General features: G+C 44.7%; 3 protein-coding genes across 4 annotated transcripts; all 3 read left to right on the top strand.

The window, feature by feature from the left end:
• Window positions 1-4,413: 4,413 nt before the first annotated feature.
• On the top strand, window positions 4,414-6,600 carry LOC133924870 (protein RGF1 INDUCIBLE TRANSCRIPTION FACTOR 1-like). The gene is made up of 4 exons (XM_062370601.1): window positions 4,414-4,893; window positions 4,999-5,199; window positions 5,506-5,721; window positions 5,809-6,600. Exons 1-4 carry the CDS (start codon window positions 4,840-4,842, stop codon window positions 6,070-6,072), a joined length of 735 nt encoding a protein of 244 aa, XP_062226585.1. The 5' UTR covers window positions 4,414-4,839; the 3' UTR covers window positions 6,073-6,600.
• Window positions 6,601-13,305: 6,705 nt separating this feature from the next.
• LOC133924868 (RNA-binding protein CP31B, chloroplastic) lies at window positions 13,306-16,390 on the top strand. 2 transcript variants are annotated; one of them, XR_009910856.1, is made up of 5 exons: window positions 13,306-13,849; window positions 13,995-14,093; window positions 14,596-14,871; window positions 15,371-15,637; window positions 16,176-16,390. XR_009910856.1 is itself a non-coding variant. In XM_062370600.1 (4 exons), the coding sequence occupies exons 1-4, from the start codon at window positions 13,529-13,531 to the stop codon at window positions 15,524-15,526; spliced, it is 852 nt and encodes a 283-aa protein (XP_062226584.1). In that variant the 5' UTR covers window positions 13,306-13,528; the 3' UTR covers window positions 15,527-15,744. The 2 variants fall into 2 exon arrangements, 1 of the variants encoding a protein (XP_062226584.1); XM_062370600.1 differs by lacking the exon at window positions 16,176-16,390 and having other exon boundaries at window positions 15,371-15,744.
• Window positions 16,391-21,145: 4,755 nt separating this feature from the next.
• LOC133924867 (E3 ubiquitin-protein ligase Os04g0590900-like) lies at window positions 21,146-24,075 on the top strand. The gene is made up of 2 exons (XM_062370599.1): window positions 21,146-23,157; window positions 23,661-24,075. Exon 1 carries the CDS (start codon window positions 21,509-21,511, stop codon window positions 22,640-22,642), a length of 1,134 nt encoding a protein of 377 aa, XP_062226583.1. The 5' UTR covers window positions 21,146-21,508; the 3' UTR covers window positions 22,643-23,157; window positions 23,661-24,075.
• The last annotated feature ends 634 nt before the right edge of the window (window positions 24,076-24,709 follow it).

Genomic DNA, 24,709 nt, shown 5'->3' with positions numbered 1-24,709 from the left:
CACCACATTAGAGCCCTTCTTCTACGGCTGAGGCTGGATCTTTTTGGGTCCCAGATAAGCGAAACCCAGAAGAGGAACAGGCATCTTTCTACGCGATTATGACGGGCAGAGCTAAAGCCTACGCTAAAAAGAACAGGAGCTGAATAATTCACGGCATGATTAGCGGGACATGGTGTAGCTTTTTTACCGTTCTAGCGGTAAGCTTTTGAGTATGCTTTCCTCGCAGCCGCGATGCTGTCTGACCAGATCAGATAACAAAAATATCCGATCATGCACACCTATAGCAAGGGAAAGGACGGGGGAATAGCAACCCTAAACTCGCGTAACTTCCACTCACCTTGCCCGTTTTCTGAACACAGGTGTAACGTGTCTGAACATGAATGAATCCAAGACTTCAGGTCACTGGCGTCAAAAGACATGGTTCCTTCGTTCCATAACTTCAGACCGTGAAGCGGGGGTGATCAAAGCGCATCAGGCTTACTCAGAAGACCAATAATGCGTGAACAATGCAGCAGGATAGACCTTGAACAATGCAGCAGGATAGACCTGGAGTTTCTTTTTCTTTTTTATAGCAGGAATGAGACTAATCATTAGATGATGAATAAACATCTCAATAATTTTTTTAAATAGGTGAGTTTTTTTTATTTAGATTAACTAACATACCTTAAAACTTAAGTTAAATAAAAATAGAAAAAAAATTTAACTAGAGAAAATAGAGGTAACACGACTGGACATATGACATATGAATAATATGTTTCATTTAAAATTAATCCATATGTCTTAGCACTTAAAAGATCACAATTTACAAATAAATAAGAAAAGATGAACACCGAGCGACGAAATTCTACAAAATAATTGCTTAGAGGTAAGGGAATTCAAGACCTCATCATATAAGCATGTATATATGAATTTTATGCCTCTAGCAACATAGAGAATGACCTCACACGTTGCTGAAATTTTAGTAAAAAACAAAATAAAAATCAAATTCGGAAACCAAAAACTTGCAAACTTGCAATAGAGCCAATAGAGAAAAACTAGAATAAGCTGAGCACAATAACAAGAAAATTAAATTTCATTGTAGTATAGATTAGCCCTATTTTAAACTGATTAAAAAAAATTCCTCGGAAAGCTCTCACATAATACATATACTTAAGTACTTGTATTCCTCTTCTCTAAAACTCTAGCACAAGGCTCTTATATGGATGGTAGAAGGGGGCTTAAAATAACTGGCTCATCCACTCTCATAGTACTAACCCTCTATTTATAGGCATAGAAAACTTGATAATTAAGTTTACTAGTTTTTTTTCAAAAATATCCTCCTTTCATAGTACACTTCTACCTACTATTGAGAGTATTTTGGTTTATTTTTTCTTCATTTAGCGGATGGTATTGTCACCTTCACGATTTAGCTTTTTCTCGACATAAACTTTATGATGGTGCCACGTACTCTTTCAGTCCTCTTATGATTTTGAGGCAAAACTACCAATCCTAGCACGCTTTTCAAAGCATAACTAGCCGCCACTTACTTCCTCCTGAAGCAAGCGCTCCGATTATGACGCGTGTCCTCCGTCTTACGATCTTGACTGCCGACATGTCTCTTCCACCCTCACTCCTTCAGGCCACATTGTCACTTATATCGGTATCCTCTTCGCTTGACGTGTCAACACATTGTCTCCATCCTATATTTCATACTTTGCTTGACCTCCATATGTATAGTTAGGATCATTCTTAACTCCACCCGCCCCTCTTTGATCGTCCGATAATAAGCACTTGCTTAGCCCCGATCACCCGCTATCGACCGTCAAGTTGCATCCATCACCTGCACACTGTAAAACAAGCAAACATATTTCTCCACACTCCAAAACATCTTAAGATTAGCACAAAATCAAAAACTTCAACTCAGAACATATCCTGTAGAAAACGTGAACACCAGATGTCCCGTGTGTTTTGCTCCTAAATACCGGACCATCCGGTGAGTGTAGCACTATCTGTTTAGAAATTTTTTGCTCTCTGTATGAAAAGTTCCGGTGAAAACTTCCAGTGGTCTCATGTCCATCACTGGATAATACGGCGTGTATCAATCCACCGAACAACCCTTCTGCAACCTATATGCAACAAAAAGTACGGCGCACTCTCCGAAGTTCACAAACTCAGCACCGGATCATCCGGCGTACATATTCAAACTTGATGTAAAAAATCTACTCTCTACAAAAATACTTCGACGTTTTCTAAGTCCATCTCGGGACCATTAGATGTTTGATTTCATTTATGCTTCAGCACTGAAAATGCTCCGATGCTCATTTTATCGTAACACTGGACTATCTGGTGTGGTAAAAAACACACACATCTGTTGTTTAGGTAAAGCATAATTTTCTGAACTCTGAAACAATCTGCTCCAATTCAAATTTTAATTATCCATAAACAAAATCACACATAAACAAACTCATGTCAAACAAAATTATTTCAAATCGAACGTTATCAATGACCCATCGTATACAAATCAAAGCACATTTTTTTTTAAGGAGACTTTATGTAAATGTCTTTTTCTTTCGCAGTAATTAATTATCCAATATTTTCCGTTGTTCCTTTTGTAACTAGGGCCGACTTGCTCCATCATTCCGGATAATTTTTAATTGGGTAGTGCATCGTTATCAACCAAGGGATTAGAACTGGTTCCAAGAGGTAATGTGATGTATAACCGCGGCACGAATAATCTGTGCGACAAAGGCTTTGTTGTAATCGAATTGTATATACATTCGCAGGGAAACCACGATTGATCACCCCTGAGACTTGAGATGAACAGAAAAAATGGCCAATGTGTGAACCACAGCACCCATGTTTAAGCTAAACAAGCTACATATGAGAGCTGACGTAGGGTTTGGGAGTAGAAAAGTAGTCCAAAGGCGATGCAATGGTGGTTGACCAAACTACCAAATGCCGTACGTTGGTCGGAAAAGAAATATTTTTTTCGAAACGAATAAAAGAAATAATCTAGTACTATCAAAGGTGCAATCTTTTCTTTCCTTTAACCTACTACATTACTTGCCCAGATGATGATAGAAGCAGGCAAATCCATTTGATTAGTTAGAAGCATAGACCAATCACTTACTACTGACATCTTCATTTATAGGCTGTTGCTCATCAAACCAGGAACAAGTTGGGCACTTCGAAAAAAGGATCTTGCTTGCACGATACGAAGCATCTCAACAACAAGTTCTTAACAGTGAGCTCCATCCGAGGCAGAACACACTACAGAATGCGAAAGCAAGCATCCGATCCCTTTCTGTCCCATAGGCTAAGGGTGTGTTTGGTTACCCGCATGCCCTCAGCTTGACTCTATGAGTCATGCAGTTTGAGTTGAGATAGGCTGGAGAGATATAGTAGAGTCTGTTTGGTTGGCTGCATGTGCTCAGTCTGATTGAGAAGAGATTGTGTTTGGTTACCCGTATGAGTATACGTTGCAATACAAAGGAACTCATTTTTTTACCAAATAAACTAGGGTTAAAAATATTTTTATAAATTATTACATCATATGATAAGAATATTAGTGATTTTTTTATGATTTTTGAAGAATTTTAATTAAATATTAATTTAGGTTTTTTGGATCAAACTAATTAAAATGGGTTGCTAGTGAGCTCTAGTTCGCTTATGAAAATATTTAGAATTTTTGGACTACTCTTGCACCTTTAAATAATATCGAGAGTTAAATAAAAAAATTCATATGTACAATGAATTTGCACCGTTCTGAGCAAGCTCGGTGGATACGGCCGAATTCCGCGTACGCACCGAGCCAGGCTGGAGCGATGCGCCTGCACGAACGGATGCAAGCGCGAGCCAGCGGTTCAGGCAACCAAATGTACATCTCACGCTAGCAACTGCATGCCTCGATGCTTGCACGAGCGGAGCAGAGGAACCAAACACGCTCTAAACTGGCGCCGTATCAACGGATGCCCCCTCTGGTGAATTTTTCCTTCCTCGGTGCGGCCGCGGTGGTTTGCCGGATGGGCCTGCTAATGGTGTGGTTAGTGGTAACTTTTCTGCGGGAAAAACGCGGCTCGGTGCTTTGGCGCATCTGCACTAGCCCCCTAAATGGGCACCTCTGACTGGCTGCCTACAGCAACGTTGGTGGAGCAAGTGACGAACGAAGAAACCGCACAAAGCACCACGCATAAATAAACTGACACCAACAAAGTGAAAAACAAAGAAACAAGAACACGTATGACGGGTCGGGTTCTGCTGCGATCGAGACCCGGAACCGATGGGAACCAAAAAAGACGTCACTGCTGATGATCGCGTGCCCTCAATTGACTGCAATAGCTCCGATGAAAATTCCGCTCGGCACCGTCAAGGCGTCAACACAGACCTCACGGTTCTCCCTGTTGAGGCCACTGCTCGTGTTCAATCTCTGCATAGTCCACCGTGAGGGATGTGTCGCGGTGAAGCAATACTGATATAATGGACTAGGTTCCATTTCCTGAACCTGAAGCCGAGCGTGACGAGGTGAGAAAGGAAAGATTAGTATCAGGGTCCAGGTCGCGCATCGCGGTTAAGCTGGCGGCGGCCCGGGTCCGGCTAGGGAGCGGATAAGGATGAGCTCGACACAAGCACAGTCGCCTCAAAGCATCCTTTGCTGTTGGTAATTTACCACCACTAGCAGTGCTGTGATACTTGTCGCTGCTGCTTGCTTCTCCGGTCTACAAAGACCTCAGCTTTCCCACTTCCACTTCTTTCTTCCAAAGCTTCGCCTTCCTTCTCCTCTCGTCTTCCCTCCCCTCTCCTCTCTCTCTCTCTCCACGTTCTTCCTGCTCTGCACTTTGCTGTTTTGGTTGAGGATCGGGAATGGTAATAGACGATGAATCGCCGCTCAGAGTCAATACCAGAGGCGGCGCCATGGTAACGTGCCCATCTTTTGTACTCTGTTCTTGCCTTTTTGGTGCTCTGTTTCTTTGTTTCTTGGTTGTCTTGATCCTAATGGCGGTGCTGGATCGAATGCGGCAGGGAGGAGGGGAGTGCGACGGGGCGGAGAACCAGCGGTGGCCGCCGTGGCTCAAGCCGTTGCTGGCGACGAGCTTCTTCGGTCAATGCAAGCTGCACGCGGACGCGCACAAGAGCGAGTGCAACATGTACTGCCTCGACTGCGTGAACGGAGCGCTCTGCTCCCAGTGCCTTTCCTACCACCGCGACCACCACGCCATCCAGGTGAGCTGAGCACACGCACAAGAAAAAAAGTGGCATTTCCTGGCGTCGGATTGGAGCAGACGGCGCCGGGCCCTTTCTTTCAAAGAAACGGCAGCTCCGGCGCCCCTGCTTCCATCGGAAGAGTCTCTGCTCCCTCGCTGAGACTTCTTTTTAGTTGTAGTATCCAGGTCACAACGGCATCTCTTTCTGCAGACGCGTGGGAAAACTCCAGAGATCGAAATAACTAACTTTCTTCAATCGGCAGCGAATGCACCTGTTCCATCTCCTGCTTCCCGCTCACGACGATGCTCTGCTTGTTTGATGCAGATACGGAGGTCCTCCTACCACGACGTGATCCGGGTGTCGGAGATACAGAAGGTGCTGGACATCACCGGCGTGCAGACCTACATCATCAACAGCGCGCGCGTCGTGTTCCTGAACGAGCGCCCGCAGCCGAGGCCCGGCAAGGGAGTTACCAACACCTGCGAGGTCTGCGAGCGCAGCCTCCTCGACACCTTCCGCTTCTGCTCCCTCGGCTGCAAGGTACAACGCCGCATTCTGTTGTAACATCCCTACCTCGTATGCGTGCTCTGCAACAGCATTGTGATGTTCCGTGGATGCGCCGCGCAGATCGTAGGAACCTCGGGCGACTACCGCATCCGGAAGAAGCACGCCAGCATCAAGAAGAAGAAGAGGCCGCATAAGGGCGCGGTGGCGGCGTCGGACTCGGAGGACTCGTCGACGAGCGTCAGCGGCGGGAGCGACAAGAGCAGCGTGGTGCAGAGCTTCACCCCGTCGACCCCGCCGGCGACCGCCAACAGCTACCGCACGGGCAAGCGGCGCAAGGGCGTCCCGCACCGGTCGCCGTTCGGCAGCCTCATGGTGGAGTTCTAGAGCAGAGCAATGCGCCAAGGGCGATCGCACGCGCCCTCGCCAAAAACTGCGGTACCACTGTAGCAATGCACACCTCTACATTACATACCATCTATAGCTGTTGGATCGATCGATCGATATATCATATATACATAGCTAGCCATAGGAGCAAAGCAATAACGAGGCCCCATTGCACGCCTGCGCTTCTGGACGAGGAGGCCGGTGCAGTGCGGGACGGTCATTTCCATAGTTGCACGCAGTTACTGTGCTAGTAACAACGGTTTGGGTTTGGGGTCTCTGAAAGAGAGTACCGTAGTAGAGGTAGTTACTCTTCTCCTCAGAACTACTAAGTTTTGCAAGTTTCTTTATAGGGGTTTTAAGTTACCAGTGCTTGATATAGTAGTAGATGTAAATATACGTATACTGTCACAGATGGGGAATGGTAGGAGTGTAGCTCCGGTGTTCACATTCGTACTTGCCTTGCCTGTAATAAAGGATAAGAATGCTGCTCCTGATGGCCTTCAATATCATGGTTGTTTGCTTGCTTGATTTCTCCTCCCTCTCTTTCTTTGTACTATGCTCCGGCGGATGCTTGAATCGATCGTGCAATGCAGGGGGGCTACAATTGTGATAGCAATGTACTTGACCAAACCATGCGCTCCGCGCAATGGGATCGATCGGTGCCGGCTGTTTCTGGTTCCTCACTCTGGTACGGTGAGCTGAGCCATGCCGCCTGCCTAACTTGCTTGACCCGCCGACGATGCCGACGTTGTTGTCGTCGTCGCGTCTGGACCGCCCCGCTCCCTCCTTCCATACGGAAGAGAGCGATCCGTCCGTTCAACAGCCGTCCGGCACTTAACTCCGCGGTAGGCCCTCTCAGTCGACGCTATAAAGATGGGTCCGATCTAGAGGCGAGGCGAGATCTCTGTGTCGTACGAGACCCAATGATACGTGTACTGGCTGGCCACATGCGGCTTTTGAAGTCCAAGAGGAGGAATCATCCCAACGAAGGAAAGACGAAACGTGGAATGCGCGCCCGGCCGGCCTCCAGGGGGATGCCGGCGCAAATGCGTGCATGGATCCGTCCGTTTGCTCTTGGCATGTCTCGCATCAGCATGGCTCAGGCACTCGGCGGGGACAGGAGCGCGTGGGGCTCGTCCGTGCTTGCCGTGGTCGATGGGCACACTGTGCAGTGGACGATGCCAGGACGTAGTAGCAGCGAGGCCCGGTGCGGCCGTCCCTCCGTCCCACTCCCGCGCGGCGAGTGCCTGAGAAATGCAACCACGGGACCGGGCCGAGCCGTGCCCGCGCGTGACGTTGCCACATCCAACGCCGCCACCCACCCACCACTCCACGGCCCCCCGTATCGCACGCACGCATGCACACCAACGACTTTCTCGCCTCCTGCCCCGTCTCATCGTCTAGCGCCCGTCTCTACGGAGTACGGACCCAGTTCGGCACCGCACCTGGCCGTCCGTGAGGCGGGCGGGGGCCCGGGCCGGGCGCACTCATCGGACGGCCGCTTTTTCCACGCCGACCGCTACGGCCGGCCGTTTCTAGCGCTAGGAATTACCGTGGGACTAGGCGATGGGCCATGGCAAGTACAAAGCAATTCGCCGTAGAGGATTTGGATGTGGATTGGATCGCTCACGAGTCACACGAGTTGGGGGATATTTTGGGAGTTTCTATTGGTTTTCCGCGACGAAAGCAAACAGGGGGCCACCGTACTCGCTCAGTTCCTGTCAGGGAAGCGTCAGCCGCACGAGCTGCCTTGTAATACCACTGATTTTTTTTCCTAATTTTATTTCAAAAAGGGTCAATGCTTATTTCTGGTGGTGGTGGCCAGCCTGATGGGGGTGTACTGTTCGTGTTCAACTAGCTGTGCTTTTGAGAGTATCTGTGTTTCTCCGTTACTTTGTGTGAAGGATCGACGAATCAGTGAGTGGGTTCAAGTTCATGGCCACCACTGCTTCATATCCCCATTTCGCCGTGATAATTGAGCTGCCTAGCTAGTGGTATGGCGACAGTCAGTACTGCCCCACTCTGCTTCGTGGGAGCACCTGTTTCCATCAGAAAAGTTCAGAGGAAGAACATGTCGATTATAGACGATTAAAAGAAAGAAAAGGTTGTGGGGCGATAGATTCTGGGCAATCTTTGCGATGGCGAGAGAGGCTTAGCATGAGAAAAAGGGCAAGCATTATGCATATTCAAATCAGTGGCCTTTCAAGCGGATCAGATGGAACCCAATCCCCAGCTAGACTCTCATCAAGCCACTTTTTTTTGAACGAAAATGGCATGAGCTTTGTCGTTCATTAAGAAGAAGAGTTCATGATGCCTAAGAGAGGCTAGTTACATGAGTTACGTACGTCGGTGATGGCTGGAAACACAAAAAACACACTAGAACCTCATGTACCCCATGTACAAGGTAGCGTTAGTTCATTAGGAATGCACATCGTCGCTAATCAATATCCTCCTTGGTGTGGTGCGCGACCTCCAGGTCGACAAGCTCTTATTTTGGAAGGTGCACGGTTCCTCTCGTTGCACACGTTCCACATCACGCCACTTTATTTCGGGCAATCCCTTTTCCTTCTGTTTATGACCCAGCAGATCGCTTTCTCTCCAGCAGAGTTCACAGGGCACGGGCACCAGTGTTTTCCTACCTTTCCTCTGGAGTCTGAAGTCCAACGAGAAATTTCTGAAGGCTGTGACTTCGGTGAGGCCAAGTGGTGTCAGATTGTTCCTCCTCCAGTGTGCGTTTCATCCAAAAAGGAGACGTTGAAAGGGTTCTAGGCCGGACCAGGTCCCAGGAATCAGCCTTGTCTGGAAGCTCCTTGCTTAAGAAACCAGCAAAGTTAAAATAATGTCTGTGTCCTACAGAATTAGGCCTGAATCAAATGACGATCATCGTAATCTGTAGCACACGGTCTCAGTTTTCTTTTTCTTAAAAAAATCACCCATCACGTAAAGTTCTTGAACATTAGTGGCAGAGCTCACTAACCATGGCAGGAGTTCACATTTGGTAATGAGTGACACTGCTTTGCTTTGGCAAAGGAACTATGTACTCGCTTCCAGTTTCCGCATTCATCTTGCTCCTATTCTGAAGATCTCGACCTTTTCAAGCCCTGCCAACAATTCTACAGTTTAGTTAGTACATGACAAGTGAATAGAACGTTCCAGAGTAAGAAACTGATAAAATTCGTAGTCAGCGTGGTCGAAAAGAGAGGACATGCTGCTACTGATGCACAAGACGGCACCATGTATTGTCAGAGGGATTCGATAGAACAATTCAGACATATGCTGCGTTGCTCAGGAGTATCTAACTTTGCAGGACCGAAATTTATCAGGGACCGCCATCGTTTTGACATCTCTCTCTGTTCCTTCCTATACATCAATGCATCTGTACCATTTGATGTTTGCACTTGTAGGATGGCGACTTAACTATATCACTACTCTATTCAAGAACAAATCACGCATCTCCCTCAGTCTTAAACAGTTTGAGCCCGTGAGTAAGCGATGATCAAGACAATATCCAAGATAGACGGAGGACATGGTTCTGGAATGCCGAGTCCCCCTGTTCTGCTTCCCAAAAAGTGAGCAGAATCCCTTATCAACCTCAGAGCACGTATAGGGTTCCATTCCGTACCACTTCAGGTGAGGTACGCCGTACGTGACTATGTGTAAACATTACCTCGTGAATTCAGTTGTCCCGCTGGTGCGCTTCGCCTTAACCTGGAGTAATTTTGGTAGAGAGTGGCAAAGATGGGAAAGGAACACTCTTCTCCAAGACTCCTCTCCCGTGCTTTTCATTCTGGTGTGCCACTTGTACCAGGACAGTTTCAAACGAGGCCGTGGGCGTTCTTTCTACGTACATCGTGAAAGCAGACCAAAACTTGGAACGGGTTGGTTTGAAACTGAGTGCAGCAGGAAGCCTCCACGACATGAAAATTTCCGAATTCGAAATTAAAATTCGATTTCGTACTTGCATGGCAGTTTCTTTCAGGTGGTATTGGGCTTTGGGTCCACAGTGTTCTGTTCTCTTCGCTCATGCTTCCTATATATCGGTTGAACGAGTGGAGTACTCAGGGCGGTTGACTTTAAGATTCATGCAACTAAGCATCGAACGCTCGTGCGCTATCTCTTCCTCCTCTTATCTTCTCTGCCTCCCAAACTCAGGCGCCGTATCCATTAGGGTTTAGGATTCAAGGTTGAGAGCGTATATATCTCCCCAATAGATTTAGAGGGGAATATCGGGGAGATGGGTTTGTCGACGGTGGTAGAGGGCGGGGCGGTGAGGTGGCAAGATGCCACCGGTTAGGTTTTGTTTTCGCCGTAGGAGAGATGAACAGCGTAGGTGCGAGTATTGTACGCGGGACATGTACCGTCCCTCTGTTGGTGTATATGGGCCTTTTTCTTACTCTCTCTCACACGTTTCTAACGCTTTTCAGTTCTCTCCTAGAGGTGCTGTTTGGCGTGGATTTTACCAAGACTCATATGATTTTGGTCCACGTGTAAGGGGCTTTGAGTCCCAGCGCTTAGGTGAATCACGTTTTCCTCATCGTGGTACTTGCTCTGTGTTGGTGCTAAGTTATATGCACATAGTATTTCTGTTTCAGGGCGGATGACCTAGTACTGGATTTCTAAGAGGTTTATGATTAACCCTAGTACTGAGCTATTCACATATTATTTTCTCATATGTAGATGGCGGATAGAGGCCTGGAGAATAAGTGGCTTATTGACTTTAGTTATTCATGCCACATGACCGGAGATTCATTATAGTTCTTCAGCCTTACCCCCGTGAAACCACACGAGTACATCATATTCGGGGATGATCGGAAAAAATGTGAAAACCAAAGATATGGTAAAGATGAATGAGAGTTTCACTCTCAAGAATGTGGATTTGGTGGAGCATCTAGGATACAACATTCTCTCGGTATCTCAGTTGTTGGATGAGAATTTAGAAGTGCGTTTCAAACACAATACCTCTCGAGTTCTTGATTCTTCTGGCGTTTTAATTTGTAAGATTTCTTGAGTTGTGAGAGTTTTTGGAGTCGATTTTTCTGAGTATTCTTATTCTTCTCGCTGTTTACTTACTCAACCTTCTTCTGAGTTTTGGATGTGGCATAGGATACTATGGCACATGAGTTTTGATTTATTTACTCGTTTGAGTGCCTTACGTTTGATAACAAGGAAACTTGACTACCAAGGAGTCTCACTAGAGCTATAAATAGAGGGGTAGAGCTGTGCAAACCCCTTAAGCCATCCATTTGAATGCCTAGAGATAGGTTTTGGAGAAAAGGAGATGGTAGACTTAGCCTTTGTAATAGGTTAGAGTTTTGTGAGAGAAATCTTTGTAATCTACCGAAAATAGAGTTGACATATGTGCTTAATGAAGATGTTTCTCTTGCATATGCTCGTGCTCATCTCCTTTTAATCTCCTACTTTTGGTTCCCTTATTTTCATTGCAAGTTTTTCCTTTTTCAAGTTAATTTTTGTTTTTGCCTTTGAGCAATGATCAAGCATCTTGTAAAGTTATTCTTCTTGTTGCTAGATGCATAAATCTCACATACTCATGTATATGAAAGGGTCTTGAGTTCCATTACATCTAGATCATCAACCTGGGGAGCATCTTCACCTGGTGACCATCTTTGATCTTTTGGTGATTTTTCTCAAGATCTGAGATTTGTGTGGAGTTGAGTCATAGATTGATTTACTGAGACACACTGTGCTCTATTCCAACCATGAGACCCAATTCTTGTTGCATCTTCAAGTTTGGTTTTTAATATTTCGTTCGTTGTTCTGCAAAATATGAAACCTCTGGACCCAACTTCGGAACCTCTGCATTCTCCGGATAATTCTCCAGAACCTCTAGAACTTCTGTGTTGGGTGAAGATTTTTCGCTACGTGTTTGTATTGCATTTTGTTGTGATTCTTTTTTAGAGCTACATTGGATGATCAAATAGGAGAAGACTATCTATTTCATAAGAAATTTGTCGAGACGTCTATTCACCCTTTAGTCTCCATTCTAGATCCTACATTCTCCTTGGTCTTCTTCGTTCTTCATTTTCTTCCTCTGTCTGACCTCCCTTATTGCTCTCGTTCTTCATTATCTCTCCCGTGCGCCTCCCTCGCAGCTCCCATGGTCGTCGTGTCGCGCCGACGAACACTTCATTCCTCTGCACAGCTCTTCCTAGTTCATGCCCCCCACCCCCCCATTATCGTCGTCTAAATCCGGCCATTTAGATATGTAATTTTCCACCTCCATGGTTGAAACTTTTTTAATCTATTCATATAACTCTTTCAATCAACCGATGGAACTTTCATGCTAGACATGGAACTTTCCTTCTTCACCGTTAGAACTTGTTTGGCCTACTTTTGGAACATTTATTCCTCTGATCGGGACTTCTGATACATATGGTGGTTAGGTCATAACTGGTGAGGATTTTTACATGACTGCATATTATTCGTAATGTAAATATATGAATACTTACATTGTCATTGTAGAATATCGCAAAAAGAACATAAATTTATGCAGGTTCATGCTATCGAGTGCATAATAGCCCTACATCTTTTCTGCCTTGATTAATCTCAGAATCACAAAGTACAGAGAGACCGTATATAGATATAATCATAATAAACTAGACATATTTCTCCGTATTCCTGCTACTAAAGTCTAAGTCAGATGAGAGTTGCTTCTACTAGTGTTTTACCCGATTAGACTTGCGTAGGGGTTCACAACCTCATAGATCCAAAGGAACGAATTGCCACGGCGCTTATGCTAGTTTAAAGGCTCTTTTTTTCTCATATGTATTTGCGTGTCATTGGATGTACCCCTTCACTCCTTTTGCTAGTTTAAAGGGTTTTTTTCTCAATGAATTGGCGCGCTAGTTAGAGAAAATTATGCGTAACCCATTAGGGCTTCTCCAAGCATAATTTTTTTAAATTGTTAGACTCTCGAGTACTTTATCGAATAGGAAATATCTTCACTATTCGTAACTTTTTTTCAATTTACATTTATAACTTTTTTCCATTATGGTTACCAATGATTATCATATACTCCGTATCACTCGTAGATATACGTTAGCCGGACACGTTGAGTGGTGAGGACGTGCGTCAAGTGCGCCCCTACAAGTGGCTCAGGGCAGCGGTGGGGACGAGCGGCGCCTCGGCCGGAGGCGAGATGCGACGGTGGTAGAAAGAAGAAGAAACAATACAAGAACGATTCCTCCAAGAAACATAAAGTCTGCTACGCCGCTCCCGCTGCCTCTTCGCTGGCAAAACAGAAAGCACCACGACGGCCACAGACAATCAGCGCCCTCCCTTATCCCACGAGCGCCACCCGCTTATCCGAAATTAAACCAAGCTGGCCCAAAAATCCCAGCCAGGGGCAGAATCGTCAGCCGAGCCACGCCCAACGGCCTCAACGGCTCAACCCCAAAATCCCAGCACAAACAGCCCGCACCGCACGCTCCGCGACCCAATGGCGCTCTCGCTCGCGCGCAGCCCCCACCCCGCCGCGGCGCTTCCTGCCCTTCGCGTTTCCCACTTTGCCCCTCTCCTCCCGCTCCACTCCGCCGGGCGCCCCCACCCCCGCCTCCGCCTCCGCCTCCTGGCCACCGCCGTCGCGGCCGCTTCCCCTCCGGAGGCGCAGGCCCAGCCGGCGGCGGCGGCGGCGGCGGACGGAGAGGAGCAGCAGGGGGAGAAGCGGCGGAAGCTGTACGTGTCCAACCTGCCTTGGTCCTTACCCGCGCCGGAGGTCGAGAAGCTCTTCGCGCAGTGCGGCTCTGTCAAGGACGTCGAGGTGAGAGGCATGGCTAATACTCTCTCACAACCCAATGCCGTGTGCCCTGACGAACAGCAGAGGCTGCGTTTAGGGAGTGGGATTTTAAATTTTCTATGGCGATTCGATTTCTGAACACAGCGGGGTTTGTGTTTGTTTGGCGAAGGTGATCAAGGGGAAGGATGGGAGGAACAGGGGGTTCGCCTTCGTGACGATGAAGACGGCCGAGGAGGCGGCCGCCGCCGTGGAGAAGCTCAACTCCTCTGTAAGAATGTTTCCTGTTGCTTTAACGCGTTTGTTTGCACCATGCTGTCGTTTATATATATATATATATATATATATATATATATATATATATATATATATATATATATATATATATATATTGCAATACCGCATATCAGATACACATAGTACAGATGTATATGTGAAGTGGAAGATATTGTACCATACGTCTTAGTCCATCCATTGATCTTACGTGCCTTCAATGCCAACTATACACAGGGATCGACAATTTCAGCCGCTTAGCCAGTTTTAATGGATTTCATTTCACGTGAATTTACTTGTGCTTTTATTTTCATGACAATATGAGCACAGTCTATCACTCTGGTGGAACTGAGATTTTGTTCAGTGAGCTGCCATTAAGATGCCGACACCTTGAGATTTTCTCCAAAATAAGATAATAGCATGGAGAAAAGTACATACTGAGCTTAAGACACTACCCATGGATCTTTTACACTAGTTTCTGCATCACCAATATTTTGTAGGATGTCAAGGGACGGACCATCAAAGTGGAATTCTCAAGGAGCTTCAGAAAACCTGCTCCACCTCCTCCTCCAGGCGCCATTGTAGAGAGGCACAAGCTTTATGTGTCCAATCTTCCATGGAAATCAAGGGCTCCCAATGTTAAAGAATTCTTCTCAAAATTTAACCCACTTTCTGCTAACGTTATCTTCGATAATGGAAAATCAGCTGGGTACGGTTTTGTTTCCTTCGGGACAAAAGGGGAAGCGGAGGCTGCTCTCAGTGAGCTTGATGGAAAGGTGTTACATACAAACTTCTGCCTTTACTACAATTTACAGTTAAAATGTAGATCGATCATTCATAAATTAACTGCTGCAACGATGTTTAACCTACCAGGCTTGATGCAAAGGTTTTCCACTAATATTTACATATCACTAGCTTCTTTTATTTACCTTTTTATGAGGATATAACATGCCTACTTTGACACAAACCTCCTTTAGATAAAAACAAAAATGACTTAATTAACTGTATTGTTCTTTTTTCATATTGTGGCAAGCTGTAAAATGGAATAACACAGCTCAGGGGCAGCAATGAGATGCCTTGCCGCTCTCTGTTTTGGAGAAGCATTATAAGCCCCCTTGCTGTTGACTTGCAACAACAAAAGGCTGCTGTCATACAGTTAGATGGATCGTCTGTCGTATTAATCCATTCCATTTTCTTTTTAAAAAAACGAATGTAAGATGTGTGCAAGCACATTAAACACTAAGGTATCAGACTTATATTTCGTCTTTTATTCAGGAACTTATGGGAAGACCCGTTCTCTTGAAATGGCGGGAAAATGTTGATGATATGGTTGAAGGTGTAAAGGCAGACGGTGAAGTTGAAGCTGTAAGTGTTGAAGGAGCAAAGGTTGATGATGCCAGTGAGGATGGAGGTGAAGATAAACAGGAATAATCAAACAATACTGTACTGGACTTCAGAAAGGAAGTTGCATCTGCCTACAACTATACAAGTGCAGATTGGAGCCTTGCTGTACAGCTACAAGTTTTCTCTACTACCTTGTGTGTGAGTGAGGGACCATTGTGTGTATCATTTCACTTACTAGTTACTACTTCATGTTTGATAATTGACACATGAATCAATTTTTTTCTGTGGATAATTCTTTTCCATAACATCTTTGGAAAACTTTTTGTTTTATCATTCTTAGTGAGAAATCTTTAATGTGCTACCGCATGGAATTCTAATATGTAGTTTGCTTCGTTACTTTTGTGCTACCGCTTTCTGGAATTTTCTGTACTTCATTCACCACTTACCTTACAATCATGAAGTGATTCATGCTGCTGGAACAGTCAGCAATTAGCATGGGACTCGTAACTCCCTTTCTCATGGTTCCATGATGATGAGGAAATGCAAAAGTGTAATGCTCTGGTCACTTAATATTAAAATTTGTAGCTTGAAAGAAAATGTGCTATGCGCTCTACACTGTTGTCATATCAGGAGAATTAAAAAACATATATTCCTGTAATATATTTTTTGGCGAGATGTTCCTATAATATATGTTGGTAACTCAGATATGGTACCTCTTTTCTTTTTCTACATGCAGAATCGAGGTGATAATCATAATTAACGACTCAATTATCAGAGTCTGCTTGGGTCCTGCTAAGGAAAAGGGCAACAAAAGGCATTAGCTCTGGCTTGAGGTGAAGCATTATCCCTGTAACTTTCTTTAATACCAAGATTCAGTTATGTTTGTATTGCGACAATCTGTATTTATTTATATTACATCATGGTTATAAAAAATATTCTCATGCTGAGACACTTGTGATCTCTGGATTTTGGATTGGATTTCCATTACTAATTCTTAATTATCCAATCAGTTTTAGGCAATGAGGCGTCCTTCTTGACGTACAACTTACCTTTTCTCTATCAAAGTTCATCTATGGATAGGGCACCTTAGATGGCATACTTCTTCATATTTAAGTCTATAGCTCTGGTACTTCTTGACAGATTTATATGCAACAAGGAAAAAAAGTCCACTTTCCAAACTTGAAATATTGCCTCGGTTTGTTTTTCAAGCCTCATCTCCCAAAACTGTAGAGGAGTACGGATCCTACCTAATTGCAACCCCAAAAACTGTAGAGGACTTTGCACCCTTTTTCTTGAAACATCTCCTTATTTTGTTGAGCCCTCACTATAGAGGAGTACGAATCCTACCTAATTGCAACCCCATGCTTTAGTGGTCAAAGCTCTACCTCCTTATTCATTTGCAATTATGTTAAAGCTCTTACGCTCTTCTCTCTCTATTCCATATAGTTAGGTTGAAATGTGGACTTTTTCCTTGTTACAAACCTACTTCGTTATATGATCTTTTGTGTTGGTGTAGTCTCTATCTTATGGTTACTGCATTCCTTGTCACTCCGAAAACCATAGTGACAATCTTCAACTCTGAATGTTGCAGTCTTGCAGTAAAAGTGATCATTCAACAAGCATAAATCAGAGACCTAAAGAAACGTTTAATACACTTAAAACAGAATATTCTCAGCTTCACCGGTATTTGGCTTGTGCTCACTAGCTGAAGTATTGCCTTCTTTTTGATTCCCCTGATTTATGCTTATGGTACTCTGCGATAACTTACTTATAGTACTGTCGATGATCAGTAAAGTTAATTATTCAAATATACTTATTTAAATTAGGGATATATGCGTATCGAAGAGGACATAAGATTTTGTATAGGTACAGGCCTCCCTTCGGATAATAGCCATACGTCCTATTGATTAATCTCAGGAAAAGAAAATTACAGTGAGGGTGTGTCTGGATCTAATACTAAAGATCTTGGCAAGTTCTCACCTGTTCTAAATCCTGAAACTATTATTGGATGAATCTATTCATACCTCGAATTTGCTGTGAATTTCAATAGGTTGTTTCTGCTTCTATCCAACTAGGCTTGTTTCATATTATTTTTCCGTCTTCTTCCCTTTTTTTTCTCCCTCATTTTGGATGTACTCCCTCCCCTCTTCATATAGTCGGGTCGGAGAAACATATCGTACTCGGAGTTTCTAGGTATAAACTTCTCATATTGTATTAATTCCGAATATTTGGAGGACTCTTTCATATTCTAGAGATGGTTTCCATATAGAACATGATAAACTGTTTGGAATATCAGCACATTCCTTATTTACCTTATGGTGGTTATGAAATCTATCGTATCAGGTGAATGACGGGGCCGTTTGGATCTTGCCTCCAAGAAGCAAAGCTGGCTTCCGTTTGGTTCAAAGCTAAATTTTGGCCGCGCCTTGAAAAATTTAGCCGGCTAAATTTTTTCAATAGCAAAGCTAGTTAAGATTTTAGTGTCCAAAATGACCATCCTAATTTTTGGCTGGCTAAAATTTTAACTTGACATCAAACTAAACACAACTTGGCATGGCCAAATTTTGGTATAACCTTAGTTTTGGCATGGCTTCCTAGGGACGAGAATCAAACAGCCCCAACATGTGTACAATGATCCATCTTCAGGATATATCGTATTTCTAGTAAATTCTTAATTATTTAATCATCAACTCCTCATCAAGTTGATATTGATGAGAATTAGGATGCATCCATATATTAAGCTAAGAAGCACCTAGTGCACGGTAAACGCTCGTATTTCTTTTGCAATGATACTGCTGACTTTGAAGTTCAATTCCTCATGGCTTCATTGGTAAGCCCAACAAAGGTTGCCAGTTGCAAGATAAAACTAAGAAAAATCCAGCAAAACTTTTTTTTCAGCTTTGCCTTGTACCTTCCTCTAATCCAGCCTTATGGACGGTTCTCGAATATTTCAGTCCTTCCATATTACTGTAATAATTCCATGTAAACTTTCAATATACCTTTTTTCCAGGCATAATGTTCTTCACACGAAAAACTCGTCATTAGCTACCACTACAAAATACATCAACATGCATCATGGTGTTCTATTACAGTTTACAAATGGTTGGATCTTGATAGTTTCTAAATTGATTTATCAGTACAAAGGTTTTTTTCTCCTCCGCTGTACTCAATTACATTTAAGCTTATTTAACTGCAAGATTTCCCACTATCAAAGCCTAGGAAAGCTTGAATTTTGTGTTTCTACAACAAAGCAGTGATAACAATGCATATTATAGTGGATCTGATCACATCCGTTCATTCTCGTGGTAGTGCGACACTTTTAATTTAATGATCACTTATGCAGTGCATTACCTTATGCCCAAATGCTTGTTTACTTACTATGTTTGTTCCTATTCAAGTCTGCACTGCATTACCTTATGCCCAAACGCTTGCCGGGGGAAAATAGGACTTATATTTTTTTGTTCTTTTTTGAGGTATTAATTTCTCCAGCAAATTTCTTGTACTAATAAGCATGTAGTCATTGGTTGCATGTCTCGTCTCTTGATTTATGTTGAGGATTGTTGTACTATGTATAATCACTTGGAAGAATGTGCACAGATATGCTGGAACTGAAATATTTCTTTGATTTAATGGGCCCCAAAAGACTTGTCTAGGCCGCGTTCTTGATCCACAATAGTACACTGTTGTTATGAGGCTGTTTAGGACAGTAGTTGAAAAGCTAGAACTGAATTCGGCCTGACCCTCTTGGATAAGAAGTTGTAGGGCAGTGATGATGGTGGCTACACCAGCTGTCTATGGTGTCTGTTCAACGAGGAACATGGTGGCAAAAGAGGCGCATATTTAACTCTACATAGTTTAAAGCAGCCGTTCCCACAAATTTCAAGGGACCAAAGTGGGCCAGATCCTGGTGCCTAGGACCCGTCACTGGAATTTCTCAAGTCATGGTTCTTACTCGAGGATGTTGTATGGATCCATAGCTATAAACCTCAACCATCTCATCTGGAGGTGTGGATGTTTCTGAAATGCAAATTCTTTATTTGGCTGGCGCTTCATAATAGGCTCTGGATTGCATATCACCTTACATGAAGAAATTGGCCTTGCAACCCCACCTGCCACTTTTTGAGCAGCTCAATGAATCCGGTCTGCATTTAGTTGCAAAATGCTGATCTTGGGTTCAAACCTTTAGTAATCGACCATCCACCCTGATTTGTGGCCGCCCAGCTTCAATAAAAAAAAGCAGTTGGTAGATGTGATTGTGAGTCAAATCTTTGAGGAGGTGAACAACTAGGTCATCACAGAGGCACACCACTTAGGGTGTTTGTTCTCGCAAGATTAGCCTCTGGCCCCCACCCCTGGGGAATTTGTGTTTTCTCTTCCTTTTCTCTCCCTTTTGTTTATGTCGGCTCGGAACTCCTTTATTATTTTTGCACATCGCGCTTCTCCTTCTTATTAACACGATTCGAACAGCTCTCCTGCCAGCTTCTGTTTCAAAAAAAAAAAAGGGGCCAGAATGATGCAAATTGAAATATGTTTTTGCCAAAACAAGCTCGGTGGTTTATTTAATTTCTTCCCTAACCTCAAAGGGGTCAAAGTCTTAAAGCCCCTAGTGGGACTAATTCTTTAGGAAAAGAAAAGGATGCTCATATTCCTCTTTTTATTGCGGTCCACCACTTCATCTGTCTTCTACAAACCTTCTATTAATCCATTCCCACAGACATAAAGAGGGGAAAGCAGGAATTTGAAATAACATTTTTTATGGTGCGAATGTTCTTCATGGGAGGATATACGGATAAGTGATGGAGATGACACTTGGCTGACTTGATTCTCCAGTTTTAACTTTTTGGAGCTCTGGGTCATTAATCTACTAGGTACTACTATACAGTAGTCTGTCATGCACTGGCAGCACTGCTATCCCTGTTATGTGACAGTTATGTGCTGATCACCAAGAGAGAAAGCATATACGGTTACCTATCAAGTTGGACCGTCAGATAAAAAATGGAAAATTTGAGGATTGCCACTTGGGGTACAAACAGGTTGAATATTTTTGGACCATCCACCCGAAAAGGTTCGAATAGCAATTCGGAGCAAATAATTAGATATCCAGAAATTTTTTTATATCAAAGTTAGAGTTAGATATTTGTCTCGGATTTAGATTTCGAGAGACATGTATCTGTCGGATATTAGATATTCAAGAATAAAATCGGATATATCTGAAGAAATAAAATGACTATCTGAGCCTATCTTTTAATGCTTGTAATTTTTTATACGGAGTTGGATATAGATGATTTTTATATAAAATTTATAGTTCTTAATGAGATCCACAACTTTGAAGTTGATATTTTTTTTATTTGAAGTTGTTAATGTGACTAAATAAATAAAAGCTTTCAAAAGTTCCCTTCACTTTATTTTTTTTAAGTGAATTTGACCGAGCAAAGCCTACATAATCTCTAAATTAGAGGTATGAAAACCTTGGAGTGAGAGCAAACTTGAGGTTTCACTCACCAAATTCATTAAGATTTAAGACCTTTTTGACACAAAGAGAATTAAGAAAAATTATTTTCTTCTTCTTTCAGTTTCTCTTTCCTGTTCATTTCTTATTATCATATCAACCGGATATCTTCTCTTCCCCATCTAATGTGTGTGTGGCAAAGGGGGCATGGAAGTTAAAGATGAAAGGAACAGCAGCAGGTTGCAGGGTAAAGAAAAAGAAAAGGAAAGAAGAGCTGCAGCACCAAAAACAAAAGCAAATAAGGTCCCAAGACTCCCAACCACTGCCATCTCCATGTCTCCCTACCTCCCCCAAATAATTTGTCTTGCAAACAAGTGCGCTCTCTCTCTAGCGGGAGTCTTCTGATCTCTCCCCATATCCTCTCACAATTCCCAACACCGAGAAATCACCATGCATATATGTCCTCTCTCATCTCATCACAATGATTTCGCCCAGAAACTCACAGAGATGCTCTGCTAGCACCTGAACACTCGGTCTCAGACTGAGGTAGCTAACATCTGTCTCCGACTCTCCGTTTCTCCCTCTTCCGTTGCTGCTGCCAAGATTCGAGCTGGGAGGCAATGGCCTCTTCACCTCTTGCAATTACGGGGACACAGCCTACTTGGGTCCCCTATGAGCCAGCCAAAGATTGTTCTCAGGGCCTGTGCAGCATGTATTGCCCCCAGTGGTGCTACTTCATCTTCCCTCCGCCGCCGCCCTTCGATGTCGGCGGTCCCGGCCCTGACGACTCCTCCGGTCCTGTCTTCTCCCCTCTTGTCATCGCAATCATCGGTGTACTGGCCATCGCCTTCCTCCTTGTCAGCTATTACACTTTCTTCTCCAGGTACTGTGGCACCTTCGGCTCTTTCCGGGGTAGAGTTTTTGGCTCTAACTCAGCCAGTGATGCCCGCAGCGGCGGCCACAGACAGTCGAGGAGTCAAGAATCTTGGAACGTCTCTCCGTCGAGTGGTCTGGATGAGACCTTGATCAGCAAGATCACCTTGTGCAAGTACAAGCGCGGTGATGCCTTCGTCCACACCACGGATTGTTCAGTCTGCCTGGGCGAGTTCAGGGATGGGGAGAGCCTCCGGCTGCTACCCAAGTGCAGCCATGCCTTCCACCAGCAATGCATTGATAAGTGGTTGAAGTCACACTCCAATTGCCCTCTCTGCCGCGCCAACATCACGTTCGTCACCGTGGGGTTGGCGACGCAGGAGCCAGAGAGCTGTGGTCCAGGCGAGAGTGGGAGAGACACCCATGAGGTGGTTGTGGTGATGGATGACTTGGAAATCATGTGTGGAGAGCAGCAGAATGTGGAGAGCAGCACCGATAGTGATGATCAAGAAGCAAATGGTGGCCCAGAAGGACTGGACGAGGCTGACAGCAAGGCTGAGATCAGAGAAGAAGGATTGCCGCCGAAGAGGGGGCCCTCGTCATCAGACCCCAACCGCGACAGCCGCATGTCCATTGCTGACGTGCTGCAGGCCACCATGGAAGATGAGCTCATGGCAGCCAGGGAGAGTGGCTTCCTTGCAGGTGGCGCCGGCTCATCAAGACGGTGTCATGGCGAGAACAGCAGGGAATGGGGCCGCAGCAGTTGGCGTGCATTACAGGATGCCATGGATTCTGTGCCGATGAAGAGGTTGCCACCTGCTGGGCGGTCGTGCTTCAGTAACAAGAGTGGAAGGGGAAAGGATTCAGATCTTCCGATGTGAGCTGTCATTTCTGAGTTTCAGATTTCACCTAGGATACGGGACAAGCTGCTTTCTTGTTTGTTTGGAAGATGGAATGTGAACGGAAAAAGCAATGGCTGCCTTCGTAGTTTTTTTTTCCCGAACAAATGCCACCATCATAGTTTGGATGTGCCGTCTGATACTCTGATGGTAATGTTCATCACTACATGTGATGCCGCGGCCAAATAGTTTGTGTGCAATTCTTGGTGAGGTCTCTCTTCTGCTGCTAGTTTACTAGCCCTTTGATCAGTTCGGTTTTGCTCTTCCACCTTATTACGGAGTCCCATGTTCCATTATTTCAGTAGATATGTTCTTACTGTGTGAGTTCAGTTTTTTTTTCCCGGAGCTTTTATTGGAGGATTTTTGACGGGATACGACGGCGGGGTTCGAAACCCCAGCGGGCTGGGCTCACGCCTAAAGCTCTGCCACTGGGCACCATGCCCGTTCGCTGCTCTGTGAGTTCAGTAACAAGCCAACAGTTTTCTGCCGCCTTCAAGGTATTGCCCTATCATTTTTTGTTCCTTGCGTTTTCTTTGATGTGTCCTTAGCGATTACTAGTTGCAGAGCAAGAGTGTGTAACCCAATCGTTCAATGGATTAGGACTATTCATTTCTACAGGATTTATAACCCTTTCTTTCAGCTAAACATACTGGAACCCTGTATGGAGCATGCATTATCATAGTAGTTGTGGACCTGTTGGATAGCCAAATGAAGTATGTTTGCAATCTATGTTTTCGCCGAAGTTTCCTGTGGTCCATGAACTAGCTTAGTCCCAACAAAGCTGCAAAACCGACACTGTTTGTATCTTTGGGTTTGAGTGACTGCGTTTTTTTGAAGTAACGAGTGACTGCATGTTGTTTTCTCATGGGTTACTGCGTGATTCGTAGCCAGATCTTGGTCTGCGACTAACCAGAATCTGATCCCATCTACTTTGCAAAAATAAATTTGTTCTTTTCTCGGCGACTGACCACTAGCTGGCTTTGTTCCTTGATGCATACAGACAAAGTAGTATTGCTGAAGTTTCTATGACAGAAACGCCGCTGGAATCTCTGCAAGTAGGTGATGGCCTGGATAACATGTGTTTTTGATATTCCAAAGGTGTGGTTGGGGTTAGGTTGATTTAAGAGGAGCCATCATTGGTCATTGAGCTATGGAAACTTTATGCTGGGGCCACGAACCCTCGGTACTTGACTGTTTTGGTACCCAAACGACTCTGATATGTCACTGTGAACGTACATACTAGACCAAACGACTCTGATATGTCACTGTGAACATACATACTAGATCAAACGACTCTGATATGTCACTGTGAACATATCATTGGTCTTGTTCAGATGAACCTGACGGTTGGTCCTGTCATTGGTAGTTCGATCTTGTCCTTGGTCTTGTTCAGATGAACCTGACGGTTGGTGGCACCGGTCCCTTGCCTCTCTAGTCTCACTCTCGGTGACCGGCATCCGTCGTTGTCGCTCCTGCGACTTGTGAGTGATTTGGAGCGTTGAGAATGGCTCGTGGCAATTATACGTAGCTTGCTGTACGCAACTTCTCTTCGTTCTCCTACGTACCTGACTTCCATTTGGATCCATGAAACTTGTTTGATGCGGCCTTGACAGCAACCAGAAAGGAGGAGCCTAGCCTACCGGCATTGCCGGGAACGCGGAGCCATCCTGTTCCTGGCGCTTTAGGCTCTGTTCGCCCTGTGATGAAATAGTAGCCAGCCCGCGGCGATAGCACTGTTACACTATGCGAGCAAGAGGCCGGTTTCGGCGGGGGCGACTGCCTTTTCCTCGCTTTCGGCCTTTGTTTCGAACTCGCAGTGCCCATTCGGCGGAAGGGAACGTGAAGCAAAGTGCAAAGCAAGTAAAAAAAGAAAAGGCTGCGGGCTCCGCGAGATCTGGGTCTCTTTTCTGTGTCCACACAAAAGAGACAGTTCTGTTCGGAAACCTGCTTTTTTGCCCAACCTACCAGGGGAATTTTTTTTTGAGAGGAGCCCAGAAGGGAGTAGACGGTTCGGGATCCAAAATGGGCCAGAACGCAGATTTGGGCCAG

The sequence above is a fragment of the Phragmites australis genome, chromosome 7 (assembly GCF_958298935.1).
Source record: "Phragmites australis chromosome 7, lpPhrAust1.1, whole genome shotgun sequence".
Classification (NCBI taxonomy): domain Eukaryota; kingdom Viridiplantae; phylum Streptophyta; class Magnoliopsida; order Poales; family Poaceae; genus Phragmites; species Phragmites australis.
This window is presented reverse-complemented; position numbering and strand designations above follow the sequence as displayed.